At 43.5% G+C, this 24230-nt stretch overlaps 2 protein-coding genes across 11 annotated transcripts in view; one reads left to right on the top strand and one right to left on the bottom strand.

Annotated features, from left to right (window-relative positions):
- Positions 1-11494, top strand: part of AIDA (axin interactor, dorsalization associated) — a 38583-nt gene extending 27089 nt beyond the window's left edge. Inside the window, exons 7-10 of the mRNA XM_059145509.1 lie at positions 5590-5712; positions 7630-7752; positions 9454-9571; positions 9694-11494. Of these exons, the coding sequence (XP_059001492.1) occupies positions 5590-5712; positions 7630-7752; positions 9454-9571; positions 9694-9790 (461 nt within the window). The 3' untranslated portion in view covers positions 9791-11494. The remainder of the gene's footprint in view (positions 1-5589; positions 5713-7629; positions 7753-9453; positions 9572-9693) is intronic.
- A 2186-nt stretch (positions 11495-13680) lies between these two features.
- MIA3 (MIA SH3 domain ER export factor 3) overlaps positions 13681-24230 on the bottom strand; it is an 80893-nt gene continuing 70343 nt past the window's right edge. For 7 of the 10 annotated variants that reach the window (XM_059145499.1, XM_059145500.1, XM_059145495.1 and 4 more), the window contains 11 exons: positions 21010-21111; positions 20292-20352; positions 20151-20186; positions 20008-20075; positions 19814-19914; positions 19530-19667; positions 18240-18308; positions 18041-18120; positions 17827-17898; positions 15734-15884; positions 13681-14760 (listed from right to left, as the gene is read on the bottom strand). In XM_059145499.1, coding sequence (XP_059001482.1) covers positions 14450-14760; positions 15734-15884; positions 17827-17898; positions 18041-18120; positions 18240-18308; positions 19530-19667; positions 19814-19914; positions 20008-20075; positions 20151-20186; positions 20292-20352; positions 21010-21111 — 1189 coding nt within the window. In that variant the 3' untranslated portion in view covers positions 13681-14449. The remainder of the gene's footprint in view (positions 14761-15733; positions 15885-17826; positions 17899-18040; positions 18121-18239; positions 18309-19529; positions 19668-19813; positions 19915-20007; positions 20076-20150; positions 20187-20291; positions 20353-21009; positions 21112-24230) is intronic. The other 3 variants (XM_059145496.1, XM_059145505.1, XM_059145504.1) reach the window with 1 other exon arrangement.

Genomic DNA, 24230 nt, shown 5'->3' with positions numbered 1-24230 from the left:
AGAGTGGAAAAGACAAATAAGGAGCTAACATCCTTAATACGTAAGAAATCTTTAAGCTCTGACAACCAAGGCCACAGGCACATTAGAAAATTGGGCAAAGGACATGGGACAGTTAACTCACACAGGCAAATACATACACATAGCCCTTGAACATATGAAAAGATGTGTGTAATGAGAGACATACACACTGAAACTACTGTTGCTGAGGCGGCGGGGGACATGCTCGTTCAGTGCTGGCGGGAATACAAACAGGTGCATTTCCTTTCGAAGGGAATTCAATATCTAACAACGAAATTAGGCATTTTATTCTTAGGCCCAGCAATCCATCCCACTTCTAGGAATTTATTCTAAGGATACACCTCCAATAAAATGGGGAAAAAAAAAAAAAGACTGGCGTATATCAGGTTATTTATTGTGGTATTATTTGTAATAGTAAAATATTAGAAACAGCCTAAAAACTATGTTACATAAAAAACTACAGATCACAATTAGGAAAATCTTCATGAGCTAATGAGTGATTTTTAGAATATATCGTTAAATAAACAAAGTACATCGAGGTGACCCACCTTAAGAGATTGAGAAAAATCTCAGTCCTCTCAATAGATGCAGAAAATGTTTTAAATTAACTCTAGGGGCACCTGGGTGGCTCAGTGGGTTAAGCCTCTGCCTTTGGCTCAGGGTATGATCTCAGGGTCTTGGGATCGAGCCCCACATGGGGATCCCTGTTTCCCTATCCTTCTGTCCCTCCCCACGGCTTATGCTTGCTCGCTCTCATATAAATTAAAAAAAATTAAATTCTAAATCTATTATTGAATTTAAAAAAAAATTCTAGCAGACTAGGGCACCTGGGTGGCTCAGTCAGGTAAGCATCTGACTCTTGACTTCAGCTCAAGTCCTGATCTCAGGGTTGTGAGATGGAGCCCCACATCAAGCTCCATGCTCAGTGGGGAGTTTGCTGGAGATTCTCTCCCTCTGCCCCTCCCCTACTCCTAAAGTAATAAATAATCTTTTTTTTTTTTTTTTAAGATTTTATTTATTTGACAGAAAGAGAGATCACAAGTAGGCAGAGAGGCAGGCAGAGAAAGAGAGGAGGAAGCAGGCTCTCTGCAGAGCAGAGAGCCCAATGCAGGGCTCGATCCCAGGACCCTGAGACCATGACCTGAGCCGAAGGCAGAGGCTTTAACCCACTGAGCCACCCAGGTGCCCCAATAAATAAATAATCTTTTTAAAAAAGTCTAGCAGCCTGAGAACAGAACACATCTCAGGTGTTCTCTAGGGACACTTAGAGCCAAAATCATACTTACTGGTAAAAATTGAAGCTTGCCTTTTCAGATCAAGAGCAAGGCAAGAATGAGAGTGCCAGTATTACCTCTTTTTATTAACATTGTCTGGAAGTGCTAGCCAGTCCACAGGGACAAGAAAAACGAAAGATAAACATTAGGAGAAGAAAATCCCCGCCCTTTATCTGTAGGTGTTATGAATATATATGTAGTCCATATAAAAGAATCAACAGGTGAGTAATTAGGATTAATAAGAGAGTTTAGCATACATGATTCCTTGAAAGAATCAATTCTTTTTTTTTTTTTTTTTTTAAAGATTTTATTTATTTATTTGACAGACGGAGATCACAAGTAGGCAGAGAGGCAGGCAGAGAGAGAGAGAGGAGGAAGCAGGCTCCCTGCTGAGCAGAGAGCCCGACGCGGGACTCGATCCCAGGACCCTGAGATCATGACCTGAGCCGAAGGCAGCGGCTTAACCCACTGAGCCACCCAGGCACCCAAGAATCAATTCTTAAGTACAGAATTTTTTAAATCTATAAACAAGCAACAGTTGCTTAGAAGATAAATATAACATTTATTATGGTATCATAGAATATCAAATACCTAGCAATAAGTCCTAACAAAAAAAGTATTAAGACCTTTGTGAAGAAAATAATAAAACTATCAAGAGAAATTAAGAAGTCTTTAATAAATGGAAAGGAATATTTCAGTTCATGGATTGGAAGAAGCAATTTGTACAGATGTGACTATTTATAAAGTTGATCTTGAACTTCACTGCAATGCCAATAGATTTTTTTTTTCTTAAGAACTTGACAGCTGTTTTTATAATTTACATGGAAAAGCAAACGGCCAAAACTAGTTGACTCTTGGAAAATAATGTTAAGAGGGGAGAATTTGTTTTACCGAATATCAAGACTTTTTAGAAAACTGTAGTGATGAAGATACTGTGGTAGTGGTTGCGAGGGTAGGAAATGGTGCTGTGAGGCAGAGTGGGAAGCCCAGAACAGCCCGTCTTGATTTGTGATCAGGGTGCACTGCAGGTCAATGGGAGAAATTATGGCCTTTTATATACATGGTGTGGGGGCACCTGGCTGGCACAGTCCATTAAGCATCTGAATCTTGGTTTTGGCTCAGGCCCCTGTCTTGGGGCCGTGAGATTGAGCCCTGTGTCGTGCTCCCTGCCCAAAGTTGGTTCTCTCTCCTCTCCCTCTGCCCCTTCCACTTGTGCTCTCTTTCTCTCTCAAATAAATAAAAAGATCCTTTAAAAATAAATAAATAAATAAATAGTGCTGGGACAGTTGGGTTTCCATGTTGGATAGAATGAGATTGGGCTCTTACTACACACCAAAGACAAAAATTAATTGTAGAATTAAATGCAAATGGAAAAATGGTAAGTCTACAAGATAAGAAAACACATTTGTGATCTTGGAGTAGGGAAAGATACTTGAATGGTACACAGAAAGTGGTGACTGTAAAGGAATTTAGAGATTAAGAAATATGCAATGTTAACATTGAGAATTTATCATAATCAGAAGACACCATTAACAGAGATGGGCTTAACACGTAAAACTAATCTGTGGTGGTAGAAATCCTGAAAGGTTATCTCTTTTGGGTCTGCTGGAGACACAGGAGGGCTCCCAGTACGCTGGCAGTGTCTTTCCTGGATCCACTGGTGGTTACACAGACGTGTTCACTTTGAGAAAATTCATTAGGCTGTACTTAAAATTTGAACATAATTTATATGCTTTTTAATATGTTGCCCTTCAATATAAAGTTTCTTTTTAAAGATAAGCCACCTGAGAATCTAATTACAAACACATATCCAATGAAAGCTCGTATCAAAATATTAGAGAATTTCTACAAATAAGAAAAAGATGAACATTCCTAGAAAAGATGTGCAAAATAATTGAACAGATACTTCAGAAAAGAGGAAATCCAAATGCTCATTCTAAAATGAAAAGAAGCTCAACCTCAGTCAGTCATTGGAGAAACACACATGAAAACCGGACCGACGTTTCTCTGCACCTAAACTGGCTAAAAAGCGTCTGACCCCTCCAATCATCGTGGGGGGCCGGGGGGCGGGGCACAGGGGGAGCAGTGCTGGAGGGGGGTATCCGCATGGACACTTGGGACACAGATTGTCTTCACGTGGTAAGCAGGAGGGCGGCGCCCCATGGGAGTGGTGACCCCTCTCTTTTGCAAATGTGTGCACACATGCACGAGAACCTGTGTGCGAGAATGTTACAGCAGCACGGTTCACGCAACTCCCAGTGCCTGTCCGCGGAAGAAGGGACGCATCACCTGTGCGGTGTTGAGAACCCCGTGTGCTGTGCACCGGTACCACAGTCCTGCGGATGGACAAGCTACAGCTACTGGCAACAAGTCAGGTCAATCTCGAGTTCAAAAGGAGGCAAAACATAATTAATACAGTGCCTTCGAGCAATCACTTTGGAAGCCAGGGTAGTGGAGCGGGATTAGAAAGAACTGTGCACGGTGATACAGGGGGGCTCCTGGGGTAATGCTTATCTTTTGACCTAAGTGATGGCTGCAGGGATGCTGGTTTTCCAGTTTTCATTAGGCCATTTGCTTGTTTTATTTGCCTTTCTAAATATTTGTTAGATTTCACAATTAAAATCTTTTAAAAGACAGTGGATGCAGTAAGAGACCTTTTATTTTTAAGAAAACCATTGAATATTGAAAATGTGTTGAAATATGTCAAAATGTCAAAAACTAATTTCCTGTGAAAAAGTAATGTTATAATTGTCCTTTCGAAATAGTATTTAATATGCTTTGAGTGTCCTGTTTTGATTTTCTAATTTCTAACTTTTCATAAGCCAAAGGTTTTAACAAATATCACCAGTTAAGACTCTTGAATTTTTTTTCTTTAAAGACTTTATTTATTTATTTGAGAGAGAGCGAGCAACAGAGATAATGAAAGAGACCACAAATGGAGAGGAAAGGGAGAAGCAGGCTCCCCACTGAGCAGGGAGCCCCGATGCCATGCGGGGCTGGATCTCAGGACCCTGAGATCATGACCTGAGCCAGAAGCGGATGCTTAACCAACTGAGCCACCCAAGTGCCCCAAGACTCTTGAATTTCTATAATAATTTTCCCATCATAAAATTCACTCATTGTAAGTGTATACAGTTCAGTGACTTTTGTAGTGTTTGTTGTACATCTCACCAGTTTGATAGCTCCAATCTGAGGACATGTCCATTACCCCCTAAAATCCCCTCAAACGTGTTTGTAGTTAATCAAGATGTTCTATTTTGAAGGTAGTAAGTTGATTCACGTATTTCAAATAATTCATCATTAAAAGTAGAGTCACACATTGTTGGACAGAAACATGAAAAATGTCAAAATCCCTTAAAAATGTTAGACACTTTAGTTTGAGATACAGTGTGCATATTAGATTAAAGTCAGCTTTGGTTCACATCTGTTCTCAGTAGATAATATCATTTCTTGAGGTCTGTTTTTTGGTAGGGAATGCTCTTCTGGGTGATCTTTTAGTTTTAAAAAATTTGGTTGATATGAGAGGGGTTTCAAATACAAATGTGTATGCCGTTCTCAGCAGGATTAATTTCCGAGAGAAAAGATCAGACAGACTAGGATGCAGAAAGGAATAGGAAATTAGATTATAAAATTATTTAATTAAGTACATATATTAAATTGTAGCTATTTCTTCCATTAATAATTAAAAGATTGGGGCACCTGGGTGGCTCAGTTGGTTAAGCGTCTGCCTTCAGCTCAGGTCATGATCCCAGGGTCCTGTGATCAAGCCCCATGTTAGGCTCCCTGCCCTCTGACTGCTGCTCCCCCTGCTTGTGCGCTTGCGTACTCTCACTCTCTCTCTCTCTCAAATAAAATCTTAAAAAGAAAAAGAATTTGTTGATTGATTCTGTTATTAAGCTTCTCAAACTTTGGGAAAATAGAAGAAAAGTTTAAAAAGCTCTTTGTCTTTTTCTGACACTTCATATAGAGTAGGAAATATATCTTATGTAGTGCTAGTAAGTGTGAAATGTGTGTATGACGTGAGTATAATTAAGTATGTGGTAATTTGTAATTGGGCTTCCCAGAGTGAGTTGAATCTTCAACAGATTTGACCATCTTATGCTTTAGTGTTGAATATGAATTGGGAAGTACAGATGTATTTTGTATCTCATTAAATATTTGTCCAAAAGGATCACGTTGAATGGGAGTTTTGGAAACCACAACAATGTCTGGCGACTTCCTCAGTCGGTTAAGGGCAAGGCTGTATCTTCTCTGTGTTGCTCCAGGATTTGCTCACTTTTTGCTCTTCTCTTGTCAGGCACTTTACTACCCAGACTGCCGTCTGAGCCAGGACTGACCTCACTCACCATCCGAATTGAGAAAATCGGTCTGAAGGATGCGGGACAGTGCATAGATCCCTACATCACAGTTAGCGTAAAGGGTAAATAACTCTGTCTGCCTTTTCCCTTCCGGCAAACCGTGTAATGTTGATTCGCACTTGGGGCCAGGGGCAGGAGTGGGGCTGGGTCCTGGCACCTGTGACCGTTCATTTGCATTCGCCCTACAGTGAGGGAAAACCCCTGGGCGGCCGTCCTTGTTCCCTCACTGAGTAGTTCTGAGAGTGTTTCTACGAATACTTCATTATTTATAACTGACATGCGCATTTGCTGTTGAGAGTTTTTTGGTGAATTTCCGTTTCCTTAAAATCCGATCCAGGGTGTGAACTAAACATACCCACTGTCTTCAACAGCAGATGCCTCCTTCCACCTTCTCAGGGTGTGTGGTTCTCTTGGCCAAGCCCCACGCTCCCCTGTTCCCCCACAGCTCCCCTTTGGGCCCCCTCCTTCCTGCCATGGTGTCTTTGGCCCAGGGGAGCCTTGCAGGGGTGCGTGCGCGTGCATCGGGCCTCCAGTGAACCATCCGTGGAGACGGGGAGGTAGGACACGTCCATGAATAGCCGTACCCTGAGCCTAATGCTGGGGACGTGAAAGAGACGTTGTATTTCTTACTAAGCACAGTTGTCTTCAGGATTTGTTTGTTTTTTCCTGTCCGGTGTGGCCTACCATTTATTCCTTGAAAATAACTTTTCTGAGTCTTTGGTTTAGGGCGAAATCTGCACTGATGGATCCTTTTGTTGGCGTCAAGCCTTCATAGGGCACTTTGTTTGTAAAGCACTCAGTGGTCTTTTAAAAATAAATACTGGGCGACTGAGGATAAGGTTACCATACTATTACTCCGAAATCCTGCACCATCAATTTTCATCTACAGCTAATCTGCACCTTGAGGCAAACCAAAGAAACAGGCTGAAACTAAACTTACCAATCACAGAAGTAAATTCAGACCTCAGGGTTCATTAGTACCAAATAACAGAAAAATGAATTCAGACACAGAGAAGAATTTTAACATGGAGGCCACATGACCCACATCACTGATGCTGAAGTACTTGAACCTCTGATGTTATCGTTTCCCAAGTCCATGGTCTCCTGGAAAGTCTTGCTACCCTGCACTATGTGATAGACCATTTGTAAAACTACGTATCTCACGTGGTAAAATACACTGTAGAAATGTACTGCAGGGTAATGTTCTAGGTGCTCTGTTACCGTTGCAAACACTAAACTAAAATAATCAAACGTATTAAATCGTTGTAAGTTCTCCCAGGTTGGAGTCTGTTGAGTCATTCATAAATGCTAGTCATTAACTGAGTCCATGTTGAATTTGATTAAACTGCAAGATTCCTGGCTCCAGGAAATTAAAACCGTGCACCATACCTAGTATACCCTGTGGTTGTTGTAAATCAGGTTACTTTATAGCAGGGACAGTCAGAATTTAGGGAACATGTCTAAAGAATGACTCACTTAGAGAAAAGTTTCATTGGCAGCTTTCATGGCCACTGTTCTGACTCTCCCTGAAATACAACAGGAGAATTCTGTCATGTTTGATGAAAGGCCTTTCCACACCGTGCGCTTGATCAGAGTTGGAAAATAGGGGTGGGGCCCCACTGTGGATAATTCCAGATTTTTGTTGCATACAGCAGTACAGCGATGTAAGGAAGACAAAAGCTCTTTTCCCTTCTTAAAAATAGGGATCAAACTTCGTTGTCCTCAAGCTTTCTTTAGCACCTGTACCTGGCAAGGCTTCCTCCCCTGGCCTGAGGCCTCTCCCAGACTCGGCCCTCTGCTCCCTCCGTACACCTCCAGAAACCAGCAGCTCCCTACGTCCCGACTCACACCAGAGGGGGGGTCCGTATCTGAGACTCTCCTCGCAGCTTTTGCCAGGCCGCTTTAGGAGACATAACCCTCTGTGGTTTGTTGGCAGTTTCCGAGTCTGTATGTTTGAAACTCTTTTTTTCCCTCTCTAGATCTGAATGGCATAGATTTAACTCCTGTGCAAGATACTCCTGTGGCTTCAAGAAAAGAAGATACATATGTTCATTTTAATGTGGACATTGAGCTCCAGAAGCATGTTGAAAAATTAACCAAAGGTTGGTTTGTGGTGGTAAACATTGGCTTCTGATGGCCAGAGTTCTCAACTTGGGTTTGTGTGCCCTCGAGCTAGCTAGCGTGTGGGCAGAAGTATGTGTCACATAGTGTTTAGTGTCTGAAGTATCGGTTTTTTAAAACATGGGAATTAGGAATAGTATGATCTAGTTGTATAATAAATAGCAGTTGTATAATAAAGTGTTCTTTAATTATTAAATTTCATCATCTTGGACAACAAAACAAAATGTCTAAGTTTTCCTCTTACCGAAGAGTGGAGGGAGACAGAGGCTCTGACGGTTTAGTCTCCGATGGGTGAAAGAATAAGCTGTTTTTCCAGCTGATTTTATTGGGCAGAAAGATACCATAAGTTGTGCGTAGTTGGCAGGAGTTTGGGAAAGGACAAAACACATTTTTAAAAAGGTGAAGTTACATTTCCAAGTGAGCAGGTTCCTGAGACTAAATGCCTTTCGGTGCTGTGTGCGCTGCAGGAGTGTCTGTGTTCTAGGACAAGACTTCAGGATCCCTCCGTCACCTGAGATTGTCTTGCAGTTTTTGACATTTTCACACTTTGCAGGAAGCTTGTATGAGATCTAGAAGTGCTTTTGGAGCCATTGCCACATTCTCTAAAATATGTGACATTTTACTTCTCCAATCTGGTGCTGCTGCCGCCTCGGCTCCGCCCCTGGAAGACTTGTGTCTTGTGTCGTGGGGCTGCCATGGGTGTGGGGGCCGTGAGTCTGAGCAGCAGCGGCGCCTGGAACCACGTTAGATGCCAGTGCTCAGGGCCCCCACCTCCCGGCAGACCTCCTGACTCAGAAACCCACTGGCTCAGCTCAGCAGTCTCTGGGGGGGCTTGCACCTGGTTTTCATACACACCAAAGCTGGAGAATCGCTATTAGAATACGGAGAGGATAGGCTTAAGAAATAACGTTGAAGATATTTCAGTATGATTAGGCCCCGCATGGCCCCGCGCTCAGCGTGTAATCTACTTGAGACTCTCTCCCTTGGCCTTTCGCCCTGCTCACGCGCACATGTGAGCTCCTTCTCTCAAATAACATCTTTTAAAAAAGAAATTGCTCTTGGCTACGTTGATGAGGCAGCTTGTTCTGTTCTAAGCTTCTTTCTGTGGGGAGAGCATCTCTGTTGGGCTTTGGGGTGATGAGAACCTCTACACCCCCCATTGGCACTTGCTCACCGGGGGCGGGGTGGAGTAGGACCCGGCCGGCTCCTCCTTAGCCTTTTGTCTCCCGGAACATTTAGAATTCTGGGAAAAACAAAACTGTGCTTTGAATACTATAAAAGGTCTTAGGAAACCGGTACTAATTCAAAAGTGAACCAGCACATGCTTTATGTTTGAACTCCAAAACCCCCCAAAAAGTTGACTTTTTGAGTTTTTGTTTCAGGGAGGAGCCGTGCTTTAAGCTTGGATGTTCTGACGAGCCCTTACTGGGCTCCGCTGCTTGCCGAGCGTCTGTGGGGAATGTTCGTGCTTCGCAAGCATCCTCTGTGTTTGTTGTGTCACTTCGTTCGGATGAAGGAGTTTTAGGTGACAGCTACCGTGGTCTCATCAGAGAGACTGACAAGAGGTTACCGTGTAAAACTGCTGACCGCTGCTTGCTCGGATGCTTCCCCCGCCGGGAGAAACTGAGGGGCCCAGGGAGGACGCGCTGTCCGGGCTGATGCGGTTTGTGTTCTTTCCGCAGGTGCAGCTATCTTCTTTGAATTCAAACACTACAAGCCGAAAAAAAGGTTCACCAGCACCAAGTGCTTTGCTTTCATGGAGATGGATGAAATTAAAGCTGGGCCGATTGTAATAGAACTGTAAGTGACGCGCACGCCGGCCTCGGACCGGTCTGATGCGGACTCCTTCTCTTAGTGTGGGGCTGTAGAGCAGGCCAGTTATCCCCGTATGTTAAACCGTGACTTTTCTACTGTGGTTGCAGATACAAGAAACCCACTGACTTTAAAAGAAAGAAATTGCAGTTACTGACCAAGAAACCACTTTATCTTCATCTACATCAGACTTTGCACAAGGAATGATCCTGACATGAGTCACCGGGAACGTCTGTGAATTCTCCCACACAGTAGCAACCAGCCCAGCTCTGCGCAGCGTATCCCCCTCCACCGGGCAGGAGGCGGGCCACACGGGCACCGGCAGGCCAGAGCGAGCCCGTGGGATTCACAGCCCAGCACTCCACTGACCTAGACAACTCCTTTGGATACGGGCTTATTGTAGTTTTGAAACATGTTTTTACCTTTATAGTATTTGTGCAATTCATAGTCTCTTTTCTAACTCACCACTGTTCCTACCCTGCTTCCTGGAACAACACTGCTGTGGGTAGGATCTGCTCGTCTTCAAAAATTAATACAGCAATAAGAATGTGCTAGAGTTTACACATCCGTTCACTTTTGCTCCAGTATGCTTTTTCGGTTTTTTGAGTTAATGCCAAACTTTGGGCTGATGGGAGTAGGAGAGTATGAAACTGTTCCGAGAGGAGGAATTGGACCGCCTGTTCGGCCCAGGGAGGTCAGTCTGGAAAAGGATAGGCTGCTCCTCCGAGGTGGCCTAAACTCACCTTGATCTCATAGTTTTCCTGGTTAGAAATCGTGTGCCTTGGCCAGATCAGTATCCAGACGGGAGGGTTCCCAGGCTGTAGCTGTGATTTTTCCACATGACCAGATTGTTTTTCTGAAAGAGCACATTTGTAGTCCGTTGATTAGCTTTTCTTCTACGTCACATTATTCTTCTTTCTGATAGTGGTTCTAGGGTTAATGATGGAACCATGTCGGAATAATTAGACTTCTAGATGGCTTTGTAACGTCTTCTAAATCATGTAAGCTACACTGAGTCAGATGCTAGTGAGATGCCGCAGACTAACTGCTGTTTTTCTGACAACTGATCGTGAACCCTTACAGTCTGCATACCTCTTCTTGGAGTGGTGAGTATGCAAAATCTGGAGCTATCCGGAGCTACTCTAGTTGTTTTCATATAGGTAGACAGGATTGCCGTTTATTTCCTATGTAGATATATTGACTTTCATCCATATGGAAATATGCAGGTCATTAGCTTATTATAATTTGACTATTTACAGTACTTTTGACTTAATGGGCCATAAATAAAACTTTCAGAGGACACTCTAGGCGGCTATGTGACACACAGGACATTAACATTGGGGGCGGGCTCTCTGTGGGTTAGATACAGACCCACACGTTTTAACATTCACTATGTTGAATGACCGATGCTAGCACGAGGGGAACACACCAGTACTTGGCCTGTTTTTAAACTAGTGTAATAACTAGTCCTACAGTTCATTGTGTGCTTTTTGAAACAGCCGCAGTGAAGTGTTCTAGCCCTTGCACTTCAAGAAAGCTGGTCTTTACTTCCGGTTGTCTGTCAGTTCTGTTTAAGATGTTAAAAACTTAGAGCCTGAAAGAATTCTCAACCAAATTTAAGTCTTGTCTCTTGTATTAATTAGATTAATTCCAAAAATGATTCAGTCCACAATAGCTCAAGGGGATGAAGAATTTGCCTTAATTACCTTGTTGTTCACTCAACCCTTAGACTTAGTTGTCAGCTCCTCAAGGGGGCAAGAACCACATTTTTTCCAAGTCCTGTATATGTTCTAAGGTGCTTGGCAGCGCTCTGTACCCTGTGGAGTACTCAGTACCTTCTGTTTGATGTTGCTGACGAGACCTAAAAAATAATCCCTTAAAGTACCTACTATTAAAATGTAGCAAAATTGATCTGTTGGTCTTTCTCTTTTCTCATAGAGCGTAAGACATGTATGTCAGTGATAATTTATATGAAGAAGCACCAGCTGTCGTTCACATAAGTATGGTTTGTATGAACTGCAATGCCTTTCCACAGTATTAAAGAAGCTTGAATGGAATGCTGTGTCATTAGTGTAGCTTTAATTCAGACCTGAATGGGGTGACAAGCGATCATCTGGAAGCAGTAGACACAGAATACTGTACTTCCCACAAATTATTTTTTACTGTCTAATGAAAAAAAGGCAGCTACTGGATAAGAACTGTAGTAGAAATGCTCTCAGGCCAAAACGCTGCCACTTCATCAATGAGATGATTTTAGCAACTAAGCCCAGACACACGAGGAGCTGCAGAAGCCCCGTGAAGCAGCTGGGACAGGGAGGCCGCCTGGGCTCTGCTGTGGCCACAGGGCCCTGGGAGGCGTGGAGGCACGGTGTCCACAGCTCAGAAGCACCAGCTGTCGTTCACATAAGTATGGTTTGTATGAACTGCAATGCCTTTCCACAGTATTAAAGAAGCTTGAATGGAATGCTGTGTCATTAGTGTAGCTTTAATTCAGACCTGAATGGGGTGACAAGCGATCATCTGGAAGCAGTAGACACAGAATACTGTACTTCCCACAAATTATTTTTTACTGTCTAATGAAAAAAAGGCAGCTACTGGATAAGAACTGTAGTAGAAATGCTCTCAGGCCAAAACGCTGCCACTTCATCAATGAGATGATTTTAGCAACTAAGCCCAGACACACGAGGAGCTGCAGAAGCCCCGTGAAGCAGCTGGGACAGGGAGGCCGCCTGGGCTCTGCTGTGGCCACAGGGCCCTGGGAGGCGTGGAGGCACGGTGTCCACAGCTCAAGGGAGCAGCACCAGACCTGCTCTGCACCTTACGGACTCCTGGGAACAGGAGATACAGGACAAACACTGAATATATGTAGAGGTAAAAAAGGACTGGCTTTGGCATTAAAATAGGTCTGATTTATCTTTGCAACTTGATTATCTTTGCTAGCAGGTGTCGCCTATTTCATTACTATCTAACATTAGCAATTATATTAACCTCATCATTTTGTGTCTTGAAGAGACTGACCTTACTCAGGAGTTGGATTTGTGGTTTCAGTCTTATTGACATGGTAAAAATAACCTCTGCTATTACCTGTGGAGGTATTCCTCTCTCGTCTCCTGTTCTTGAAATTAAATGGGAAGACACCTGTGATTTATCTTCCTGAAGAACTACTCATGAATTTTAAAGAGTTGTCTTCTTTCAGTGGTCCCTATCTTTTCAAAGTGTTATTGTCTGGTAGTTTAGTGTTAAAAAAAAAAAAAAAGTTTCACAGTGAAGCTTTTGCTTTTTATTTTATAGGGCATTCATTGGTACTTTAAGTAGTAGAATGCTGATGGGTCATGGTCTGGGTTTCAATAGTATCATGACAGAGAACTTCAGAGAAGGGGAAAGTGTACTCTAAGTAGTGAATACTACCAGCCTTTCATAACTTAATCTAAATCCTAAAGATTATTTAAAAAGCAAGAAGTAGTAATAGGTATAGTAATACTTTAAATATGATTTAATCCCAGATTCCCATATTTACTGGTTTTTAAATCTAAGTGCCAATATTCAAATACTAATTTTGGAGTAGCAGTAATCAACAAAGAGAACCATGGGCAACCTACAAACCTTAGTCCTAAATCATTCTTTCTCATAGTATTGCACTCTTCTGAACTTTTTTGCCGTTTTCCTTGAAAACCAGAGGCAAGGTATGGGAGAAGTAGGCTGTACTTTTTGAAAAGGAAATTTCCTTACTTTTTATGGTCACAGCAGATTTTCTAGTTATCGGTAATGTACCCTTAATGCGAATATGGTTGCAACAGAACCTCAGGGCAAACAGCTCTTGCGACGACGGTGAGCTCATGCTCAGAGACCATCGTCAGGTCGGCAGTGAGTCACCCGAAAGCAGGTGAATGCCGCACCGAGGGGCCCGCTGACTTCTCTAAAGGACAAGGAAGACATCTGGTTGTTGTGGTGTTTCCAGGGGACTTCAGATTGCATCTCCCGAGCACTGAGCAACAGGGAGCATGCTGCCGGTCACTGTGGGCAGCTCTGCAAGCCCCAGTTTATGCAGTTCCGAACGGTACGCAGTTTAGTGAGAAAACAATTCAATGAGACAACACTTGTAATAACCAAATTTTTATGAACTATTACTACAAAGAACTTCGGCAAGAAGGGAGACAAAGTGATCTTTTAGTAAACATTTTTAGCGTAACAGTCTTTGCGACCAGTATTTTAAAAAACCAAGCTAATAAACACCATTGCTCTGTGTTCAACTGGTGTACACTAAAAATAGGGTAATAAATGGAAATACATGTTCTTCTAGCATTTCCACAGGAAATGTTCATATTTCTATGACATTCTAAATCATTTAGCAGTTACATACGCTACATTAACTAAAACACAGGTATTCCTTATTGCACATTTCAAAGTTGTAAGGAGATTCTAGCTTATGAGGTGGTTTTTATTTAGGGGGGAAATTATATTTTTCAATTGTTTGGCTCAAAAATGCATACTGCCAGGGCAGCTTAATTCTAAAAACAAACCTTTTAAACTTTTGGATTCTGAAGCCAATGAAATCCTTTACTCTAACAAATGGTGCACAGTTCACTTCCTCAGACTATCAAAAATGCATACTGCCAGGGCAGCTTAATTCTAAAAACAAACCTTTTAAAATAAACTTTTGGATTCTGAAGCCAATGAAATCCTTTACTCTAACAAATGGTGCACAGTTCACTTTCTCAGACTATCAAAAATGCATACTGCCAGGGCAGCTTAATTCTAAAAACAAACCTTTTAAAATAAACTTTTGGATTCTGAAGCCAATGAAATCCTTTACTCTAACAAATGGTGCACAGTTCACTTTCTCAGACTAAATGTCAGAGGTCAGAGTTATGGGCTCTGTTTTAAAGCCTGTGAACAGTCCTGGCTACTGCTCTGAGAGGCAGGTGGGGGCTCGTCTCTAGAGCCAGAAGGTGCTAAGTCTCTTGCAGCAGGTGGAGGTGGATATTCCTGGGGCCCATGAGTAGGGGGCGGTAGTCGAGGACCAGGAATAAAGTACTCTCTTGGACCAAGAGAGCCTACAGGTCTAAAAGGTGGGTGTCCCGGTAAAAATTGTCGAGGATCAAGAGGCATGTCCCGTCTTCCAGGTGGAATGCCTGGTGCAAATTCTCTTAAGCCTAGTGGTGGACGTAAAGCAGGACCTGGAAAAAAAAAAGTCCTGTAAATACATATGAACACACGTAAACACAGAAGACTCTGGATATGACAGTCTATAATTTCTCACAACTTCAGAAGTCAGGTGGTGGCATCCCTGACTTCGGAGACGAGGCAAACAGGTAAGTTGTATGCCCGTGGCTGGCAGGCCAGGAAACCACACAGGCAGCATTTAAACATGGCTCTAGCTGGCTTGTGTTTTTATTACAGAGTTCTGCCATCTTTCTCTCACAAGGGCTTGGTTTAACACTTCAAAGCACCCGAGAGCTTGTCGTAGCAAGACGACAGATTACAAAACAAGGGCTTCACTATAACAAAGATATTTGATAAAGGGAAACTCCAGTGTCTGCCGCTGTGTCAATTCAATATGCAGTAGCTCCCCATGGACTTAAATGTGCCGTCCAAATCCAAGTGGTTGCCTACTGGGGAAAGGCCTTCTAGCTCCCCCTAATCAAATTCAGCAACATTTATTAGGCATTAAACTTGACCTTCTCTAGAGCTAACACTTCCTCTCATTTACTGCCAAGGCAGGAAGTTTAAGTTGAACTGTCCCTCTTCTATACTCGATGATCCATTGTTTATGCTTTTGTCACAGTGATTACAAGCTTTACGTTTCATAATCTATCTATCTACGTTCTAAAGGACTTTGTAAGCTCTTGAGTTCGGAGAATTAGACACTAACAGAGGTGACTCCCACTAATTAGCCATCAGCAGACATAATATTTCCAGCTCTCTATTACTATCTCTGGTCTACATGAGATCTTCTGCCCATCTCTGTAGAGGGGGATTATGCAGCACCCTGTGTGTCCTAAAAATTGGAGGTGAAGTTAAGATGCACTGGCTTGTCTTACACTTTCATTACCTAGGCCTGAAAAAGCCACTAATAAAATTTCAGCAAGGAACAGAGAGAAAAGATGAATTATACTCTATAAGTCAATTACAACTATTTAATCATCATACCAAATGGTGGAGGAAATGGCCGAGGCCCGAAAGGCCCGCAGATTTGAGGAGGTGGTCCATATCGAATAGGTGGTGGCACAGGGCCTCCCATGGGGGAGCTCATGAGAGGCACCCCTGGGAAAGGAGGGGGCCCTCTTGCAGCCACAGTCACCTGCAGAGCAGAAGCAATTGCAGTTGTAAAAGACTCTGGTATGACACACACAAGCACCAACACCAATAAAAGCTGAAACCCCAGGGTGCCCGGGTGGCTCAGTGGGTTAAGACCTCTTGGCCGAAGACCTCTGCCTTTCAGCTCAGGTCATGATCCCAGTGTCCTGGGATCGAGCCCCACATCAGGCTCTCTGCTCAGCAGGGGGCCTGCTTCCTCCTCCCCCTCTGCCTGTCTCTCTGCCTACTTGTGATCTGTCAAATAAATAAATAAAATATTAAAAAAAAAAAAAAAAAAGCTGAAACCCAATGAAGCAGATGTCCAGCATCTATTCAAAGAACAGAACCAGTGCAACAAAACTTGATCCCCCCACCCAGAGACGCCTGAGTGGCTCAATTGGTTGAGCAACTGCCTTCGGCTCACGTCATGGTCCCAGAGTCCTGGGATCAAGTCCCGCATCGGGCTCCCAGCTCAAAGGGGAGTCTGCTTCTCCCTCTGACCTTCTCACCTCTCATGCTCTCTCTCACTGTCTCTCTCTCTCAAATAAATAAATAAAAATCTAAAAAAAAAACAAAAATAAAAAAAACTTGACCCCTCCTGTCTGTTCTTGCCAGCAGCTTAGGCCAGGTTCACGGGACAGCACCAAAGCCAAGATGTTCGCTGGAGTTGCACTACTGCTAGAATATGCAGGGGGAAGAGAAAGCAAGAGGATGGCTGAAGGACACTAACAGAGGTGGCTCCCACGAACACCATGATCGACTCCTAGGGCGACCCCTTCACCCCCACGTCCTTCCCATTGCCACAGCAGCGCATCATTTCCATACTGAACATGGACAGAACAAGGGGGCAAAGAAAGATCCACTGTCTGCACATGTCACAAGAGCCACCATTCAGAGTGCCTTCAATCTCCTTCCACATCTCTCTCCCCCTCAGTCTCTCAGCCTCTGAGCAGGAAGATTTCCTGTTTTAAAGGAGGGCACAGAGTATCAGATCATTTGCTGACAGTCACACGGCGTGTAAGAAGATGTTGCAATTCAGGATCAGGTCTGCCTCCAAGCCTGTCCTCCTTGTGCCTGCGCTTCCCGCACTAACAAAAGGAGCTCTGCTCTCAAGTCCACTCCCAAAGGGTCTCAGTTGCAAGCTGCCCTGGGATAAAACGACCTCAAGAGATCCGTGTCCCTGGAGTCCTGCACTGAAATGTGGAAGCATTTTCCAACAGAAACGATGTTTTATTCACAAGGAGGCAAACACAGCACCAATATTTACCTTTGTGCACCAGTAACGCTGTGCTTTATAGTAAGAGACACTGACCTTTCCCATGGGAAACTGGGTTGGAAATTCTAAATCGTCAGATCACACACACTCTGACTTCAGCACACGGAAGCACTGTGAGCCATGCTCAGAGCACCAGCGCAGCTCTCACAGAGAATACACTTCTGTGCGTGGTCCTGAAGGCTGCTGCTGACAACGGACACAACAGCAATGACAGGTTTTCACGGGTCAGCATTTCACTTCTGGCAAGCATTCTTCCTTTACCAGTCTGTAAGTTCAGGTCATTCAAAGCAGGGTCTGCCTAGTATACAGCTGGAGATATTCAGCACACTTGCAAATGCATAAACGGGGAATTAGGCTATATATAATTTACTCTGCCTCAGAACACTGGACGCCAAAGCACACACAGCACACAGTTGCAGTGATGACTTTCTGCTGCCTTTAGTTACAACAGATGTTCCCTACTGGTTAACAGCCTGACCCAAACAAGGGGGAAAATACCCCAACCAGTCAGACTTCAGCAATCCAGCAACACTTCCAAGACAAGAACAACAGTAGGATCAATACTGCCGTGCAACTCAAAGCAAAGCAGATTCGTGTCATGCTCCTCGTATCCTTTCCAGAAATATACCAAGTAACAGCTCAGCTCAGTCCTCAACCTCCAAGTACTTACTACTACTGACTGCTCAGCCACAGATGTACTGCTGGGAACTGAAGGGCCTTCAGGGTCTTGGGGAACAGTTTGCTTTTTAAAAAAATGAGATAGGATAGCTATAACACACACACAAACGAGATGGATGACGCAAAGAGAGGGTGTTGTAACGAAGTTTATTTTTTAAGGCATCCTGAAATACCTAATTACAATTCAGAGCAACTGTGGAACTTACCTTGCCTTCATCCATCATCTTAGTAGGGGAAGAGCCTCTTGAGCTGCTGTTCATCATGGGAGCTGCACCAGATCCCGGATCTGCCAAAGGCCAGAGAACGGATTTAGACTTATCCTGACGTATATACTCTTTGAGGAAGAACTAAGAGATCCTCTGCCCACTTCATGGTTTTAGACCCAAACACACTCAGGTCCCTTACCAGAGGCAGACGGCTTCCCAGATGCCTCAGATGACCATCGAGGACGAGGTAGAGGTCCATCTGCTGACCCTTAAGATAGAAAGAACAGAACCCTTGCATGGATTTTTCAGAAGAAACAAACCAATTGTGGACAGGACAGGGTTCAACTCTACTTAGAAAGCAACATTAAAAATGGCTCTCCTAATACATAAGGGGAAATCCCAACTTAGGCACAAAGCTTAAGAATTAAAACAAGAAGGGTGCCTGGGTGGCTCCGTTGGTTAAGCGTCTGTCTTCAGTGCAGGTCATGATCCTAGAATCGAGTCCCACATCAAGTTCCCTGCTCAGCTACAGTCTACTTCTCCCTCTCCCTCTGCTGCTCCCCCTGCTTGTGCGCTCTCTCTAAATGTCAAATAAATAAATAAAATCTTAAAAAAAAAAAAATTAAAATAAGAACTGTTGGATTCAAAGATCAGCAATAAAACCTACATGTTAATGGCACCAGCTGGTGTTTGAGTGACAGGCCTGATACAGTTGTACAGGCTGATGATTTCAGTCTGTATGATCTGGTTTCCATACCTCAACAAGTATTACAGACATGTCTTTGATTAGAAACAGACTCATAGCACTGTGTATTAATGAGAAATGAGTGTATGCTCCAGTAATTATATAGTCTTGAAGCTACTTTAATCTCCGAGAGGAACGCCATAGTTTTTACTTCACGGTAAAAAAGTAAAAAGCAAACAGTTGCAATTATATATTCTTACTTACAAATGCATTTTATGTATTTATAATACTTAATATATGTTACAGTAATATTAGTAACAATGCTTTCTGTTCTAAAGCAGATCTTGCAGCAGACTACACACCAAAACAAACTAAGACATTTTCTTTCCTATACTGGACAGACCCAAATTCTAAAAACATTGTTTGCATTAGAATTCTCAAGACAAACCAAAAGAGACTCTTGACAGGAAACAAACTGAGGGTTGCTGGGGGGAAGTGGGGTTGGGGGAATGGGGAAGTGGGTGCCGGGCATTAAGGCGGAAGCAGGACGGAACGAGCACTGGGTATTATGTATGTAAGACTGATGACCCACTGAACCCTACCTCTGAAACCAATAACATATTAATATATGTAAGACTGATGACCCACTGAGCTATACCTCTGAAACCAATAACATATTATATGTTTATTAACATATGTTAATATATGTTAATTAACCAAGTTCAAATTTAAAAAAAATCTTAACTAATAGGGGCGGTCATCCTCTAGAAACAGTTTACTACAAGGTAGAATGTGAATGCTCACCAAATTCACCTCTTGGCATCTCTCTTCGGTTAAGTGTAGCGGACAGAGGCCTCGCTGGCGGCTCAGCCGTCAGTGGAGGGGAGCACTCCCCCCCGCTCACAGGAGATGGACCGAAAGAGCCATTCTGGCTTAGAGGACCTGAAGATGATGTGAACTGTTAGCACCCTGAGGCAACCTTTCTTCCCTTTAGTAAGTTCATCAGAATGAAGATACACAGAACCAGAATGTAATACACACACACTCCGCACACAGCCTCAGGCGCTGCCCCCAAAAGTGCGGCCCACCTCTCCATGGAGGGTTCTGGGTGTTGGGCCTGCCCGGCCTCGGCTTCACAATCACAGGCTCTTCTTGCAGGGCTGCCATCTTCTGGGATAATTCCAGTAACCTTGAATACAGAGAAAAGACAACCTCCATTCCTTACGCTGTGCCTCTGGAAACCCAAGAGCACGCCGAGGAACCGGAATGCCACATCACGTACTTGTGTCTGAGGTTGGCGGCTTCCCTCTTCTCCTCAGTGATCGCTCTCTCTGCAGCACGAGCTTTGAGCTACGGGAGACAAACAGATCCTAATCAGTGCTGGCACGCTACACACGAAATAAAGGAAAGGAAAAAAAATCTTACCCAGTTATCATGAGCTTTCTTCTCATGGGTGGCAATCTGAAAGACAACACGTGGACAACGGCATGTGGGGACTCGTCGCAGCCACTGCCGGCGTCTGTCTCAGACACCGAAGAACCCGCAGCCGCAGGGGAGGAGAATTACCTGGGTTTTGAACGAGCGCTCTGTCTTCAGCAGTTCCTCCTCCATCTCTGCAATTCTGCGCCTAAGAATCACACTTGCTTTTATCAATTAATGTCCAACTAAAGAAAACTTGAAACCATCTCACCACGTGCCCCTTACTGCGACACCCGCGCTCCCTCGCAGAAATACTCACATGGTCACAATCAGAGAGTAACACGATCAAAACTAAGACGACCTAATTTCCTTATTATTTAATGTAATAAAAACTGTAATTTTCTGGACTGTTCCTCAACACTCTCGAGCAATCCTGCTAGGACACTCTTCCTCCACAAAGCTTTTTTCTTCCTTTACTGACAGCCACAGAAACTTGCCCAGAGCTGTGACTATAGCTCTGCGGTCCAACGGCTGTAATGGTTTCGGATACGACACTACAGCAAGCAGGCTTCCTGACAGAATTCCTCCAACACCCAGAACCGCCCAGCACCAACCAAGTTCCCGGACGGTCTTGCCAGCACTGGGTAGGTACACGGCAATGGCTGTTAACATGACACTGTTCCCTTCGTTAGCTTAAAATGCATTTTTTCTCATGGGAATTAACTATTCATTTTCATAACTATTCAACATCCTGTGACCATTTATTTATGTTCTCTGCTGTTTTGTTCTACACAATGTAACACGGTTTTTAAAGACGTCAGCAGCCGTCCCCCGGCACGGACCCCACTCTCGAAGCTGAACTCACTTGTACATTTTCACTTCTTCCACAGCCAGAAGCGCCTTCTCGTCAGCAGCTGACAGCCGCTGCTCTCTCTCCTGCCGCTCGTACTCTTCCTGACTCAGTTTCCTAAGACAAAATTGGCTGTCAGTCAGACAGGTTTCTGTCTTCCCAGCAGTCTGCCCAAATGCCCCTACTCAAACATCACCTCCCCTCCCCTCTAAAATGCACAGACATACAGAGTCACGGAAGAATTCAAACTTGCCACTCCAGGATAAAAATCAATCTCTGGCCTATCAGCAAACCACCTGCATTTTTTAACTTCTTGTAATTCTTGACACACTAGAAACTAGTTTAGCAAATGTCACTCTATGCCCACCGACTAGTTTCTTGTGCTTAACACAGTGAAAGGACATTTTACTTGACAGTGTAAGGCCATGGCTGATCGACTTCCACCATTAAGTTTCTCAGGCCAAAGCAAGAGGTAGTTACTTCTGTTTCCACCCGAGGAAAACCTGTAATTACTTCCCTTGTTCTACCGTGGAAGGACTGCCTCTTAACCCAAGATGGGTACTGCAATAAAACAGCCAGAGAAAGAAAGAGCCTTCTAAAAGAAAGAGTCTTCTAGCTTCTAAACCATGTAGTTAACCAACCACAGAACATTCCTGTACTTCAGATATGGGACTCCTACTACCTATTTCAGTGGCATGATGACTCAAGAAAGAAAAATCTCAGAATTAGCAATGTCTAGTGAATAAAACAGAAAAAGGGGCACCTGGGTGGCTCAGTGGGTTGAGCCTCTGGTCTTGGGCTCAGGTCATGATCTCAGGGTCCTGGGATCGAGCCCCATGTTGGGCTCTTTGCTCAGCAGGGAACCTGCTTCCCCCCCGCCCCCGTCTGACTCTCTGCCTACTTGTGATCTCTGTCAAATAAATAAAATCTTCAAAATAAAACAGAAAAAGAATCGCAGCTGTTCCATAATCAGGGTCTTATCTACCGGAAACTGGTTTTGACCCAATTAAACTTCAACCTCCAGATGCCCGTCTACAATAAATCAATTGCAATGGGAACGTTTATGGGTTGAAAAATGCTATTTTGTTACCCTTGTACATGTTTGGCTACAAGTCTAATTCAGAAGACCCTTAACTTGAAATTTAAATTTCTATGAATCAGAAGCAAAATGAGAAGAGCTACATGGTTAAAAGGTTTAACAAGGAAGAAAAGGTTTATGTATTCTTTTATAACTGCCCATTCAACACTCAGCAAAGTATTTTACAAATGGCTACACTATATTGGCCACCTCCTGAGATGCTAAGATAAAAGTACTGGCAAAGTACTATTCCCTGCACTAACAGAGCTCATAGCTGAATATGTGAAAGATACACATAAGAACAGAAAAATCCCTGACTCTGGCTTAGGAAGAAAGGTGAGAAACGGGAGGTCTTGAAGAAAAGCTCAATCAAAATTTTTTTCCCGGTAATGAATAAGCTGGTCTGAAAATACTGAGAACAATTAGAACATCGGCTAAAAATAAAAAGACTCTGCCTGAAGACATCAGAGACTTAATATATTAGTTGACAAGTTAATATATGAGGCCAAGCTCCAGGAGAAAAAGAAATCTCAGAATTACAAGAAAGTCTGGCGTCTGAAGCCACCTTTCTCCCAGGTTCATTCCATGCACTGAAGACCATGGAGACTTAAGAAGACTGAGAAGAACTTTCACCAGAAACGGGTTCAAAGAAAAATGGAGTTCAAGGTCGTCAATGAAGGGGACCGCCAATCAAAATCCGAGGCTTTGGGTTTGGACTAGAAAGAGCTGTGCAAACAGGCAACACAGTGTCCTTTGAAGGGACAAGGCCAATTTTAAATGACATAAATTGCCGACTGGATTAAAGTAACAACCTCATGTACAAATAAACTCAAATCTTTTCCATAGGAAAATAACATCATCCTAGACCTCTAGCTTTCTCTACGGTTATTAGAGACAATTTTTGCCACTCAGTCAAAACTGACCAGGGACTCCACAAAACACCGAGATCAAATCTAAAAACCAAGAGGGATGGACCCATAGATGAATCTTTACAGACTTTAAAATAATTATGCTTATAGGGGCACCTGGGTGGCTCAGTGGGTTAAAGCCTCTGCCTTCTGCTCAGGTCATGATCCCAGGGTCCTGGGATCGAGCCCCGCATGGGGCTCTCTGCTCTGTGGGGAGCCTGCTAACTCCTCTCTCTCTCTCTCTCTCTCTCTCTGCCTGCCTCTCTGCCTACTTGTGATCTCTGTCTGTCAAATAAATAAATAAAATCTTAAAAAATAATAATAATAATTATGCTTATATAATCAAAGTAAAAGTCAAAATTATAAATTTTAGCAGAATCTGTAAAATTGAAACATAGTAACTGAAATTAAGAATTATTAATAGGGGGCACCTGGGTGGCTTGGTGGGTTAAAGCCTCTGCCTTTGGCTCCTGTAGTGATCCCAGGGTCCTGGGATCGAGCCCCATGTCAGGCTCTCTGCTCCACGGGGAGCCTACTTTCTCCTCTCTCTCTGCCTGCTTGTGATCTCTGTCTGTCAAATAAATAAATAAAATCTTTTAAAAAAAAAAAAGGAATTATTAATAGGGGCTCCTGGGTGACTCAGTTGGTTAAGTGCCTGACTCTTGATTTCAGCTTTGGGTCATGATCTCAGCTCATAGTGTTGAGTCCCACATCAGGTGCCTCACACAGAGAGGACTCTGCTGTAGATTTTCTACCCTCCCTCGCCCCCTCTGCCCCTGTGCATGAGTACATGTGCGTGCACGCTCTCAAACAAATAGATTTTCATTAAAAAGCCCTCAATGAATGATTTTAGCAGCTGACTTGACAAAGTGACGTGAGACCTTAGCATATGAGACAGGTCAGAAAAAACGCCATTCAGCATGCAGCAAATCAGGTAAGAATGTAGGAGACACAGGGGAAATAGTAAAAAAATTTAAATAGAATCTTACAAAAGAGAGATTAAAGCAGAATCAATATACAAAGCAAGGTCCCCAAAACCAAGAGGAGCTAATGACCCCAAGCACCATAAATACGAACAAGGTGGGAAGAGGGCAGAGAAACAAAAAATGCCCACACACGCCTCACACCTGAACACCTCCCACTAACACTGCTGAAGAACCAGAAAGGATGACTGAGGGCTCCAAGGGCAGCAGTGAGACACTGGGGAGGGAAAAAACAATGGATACTGGAATCCTCAAAGGAACTACAAA

Source organism: Mustela lutreola, chromosome 14 (assembly GCF_030435805.1).
Source record: "Mustela lutreola isolate mMusLut2 chromosome 14, mMusLut2.pri, whole genome shotgun sequence".
NCBI classification, from domain to species: domain Eukaryota; kingdom Metazoa; phylum Chordata; class Mammalia; order Carnivora; family Mustelidae; genus Mustela; species Mustela lutreola.
The sequence above is the reverse complement of the archived record's forward strand: the minus strand, read 5'-3'. Positions and strand labels throughout refer to the sequence as shown.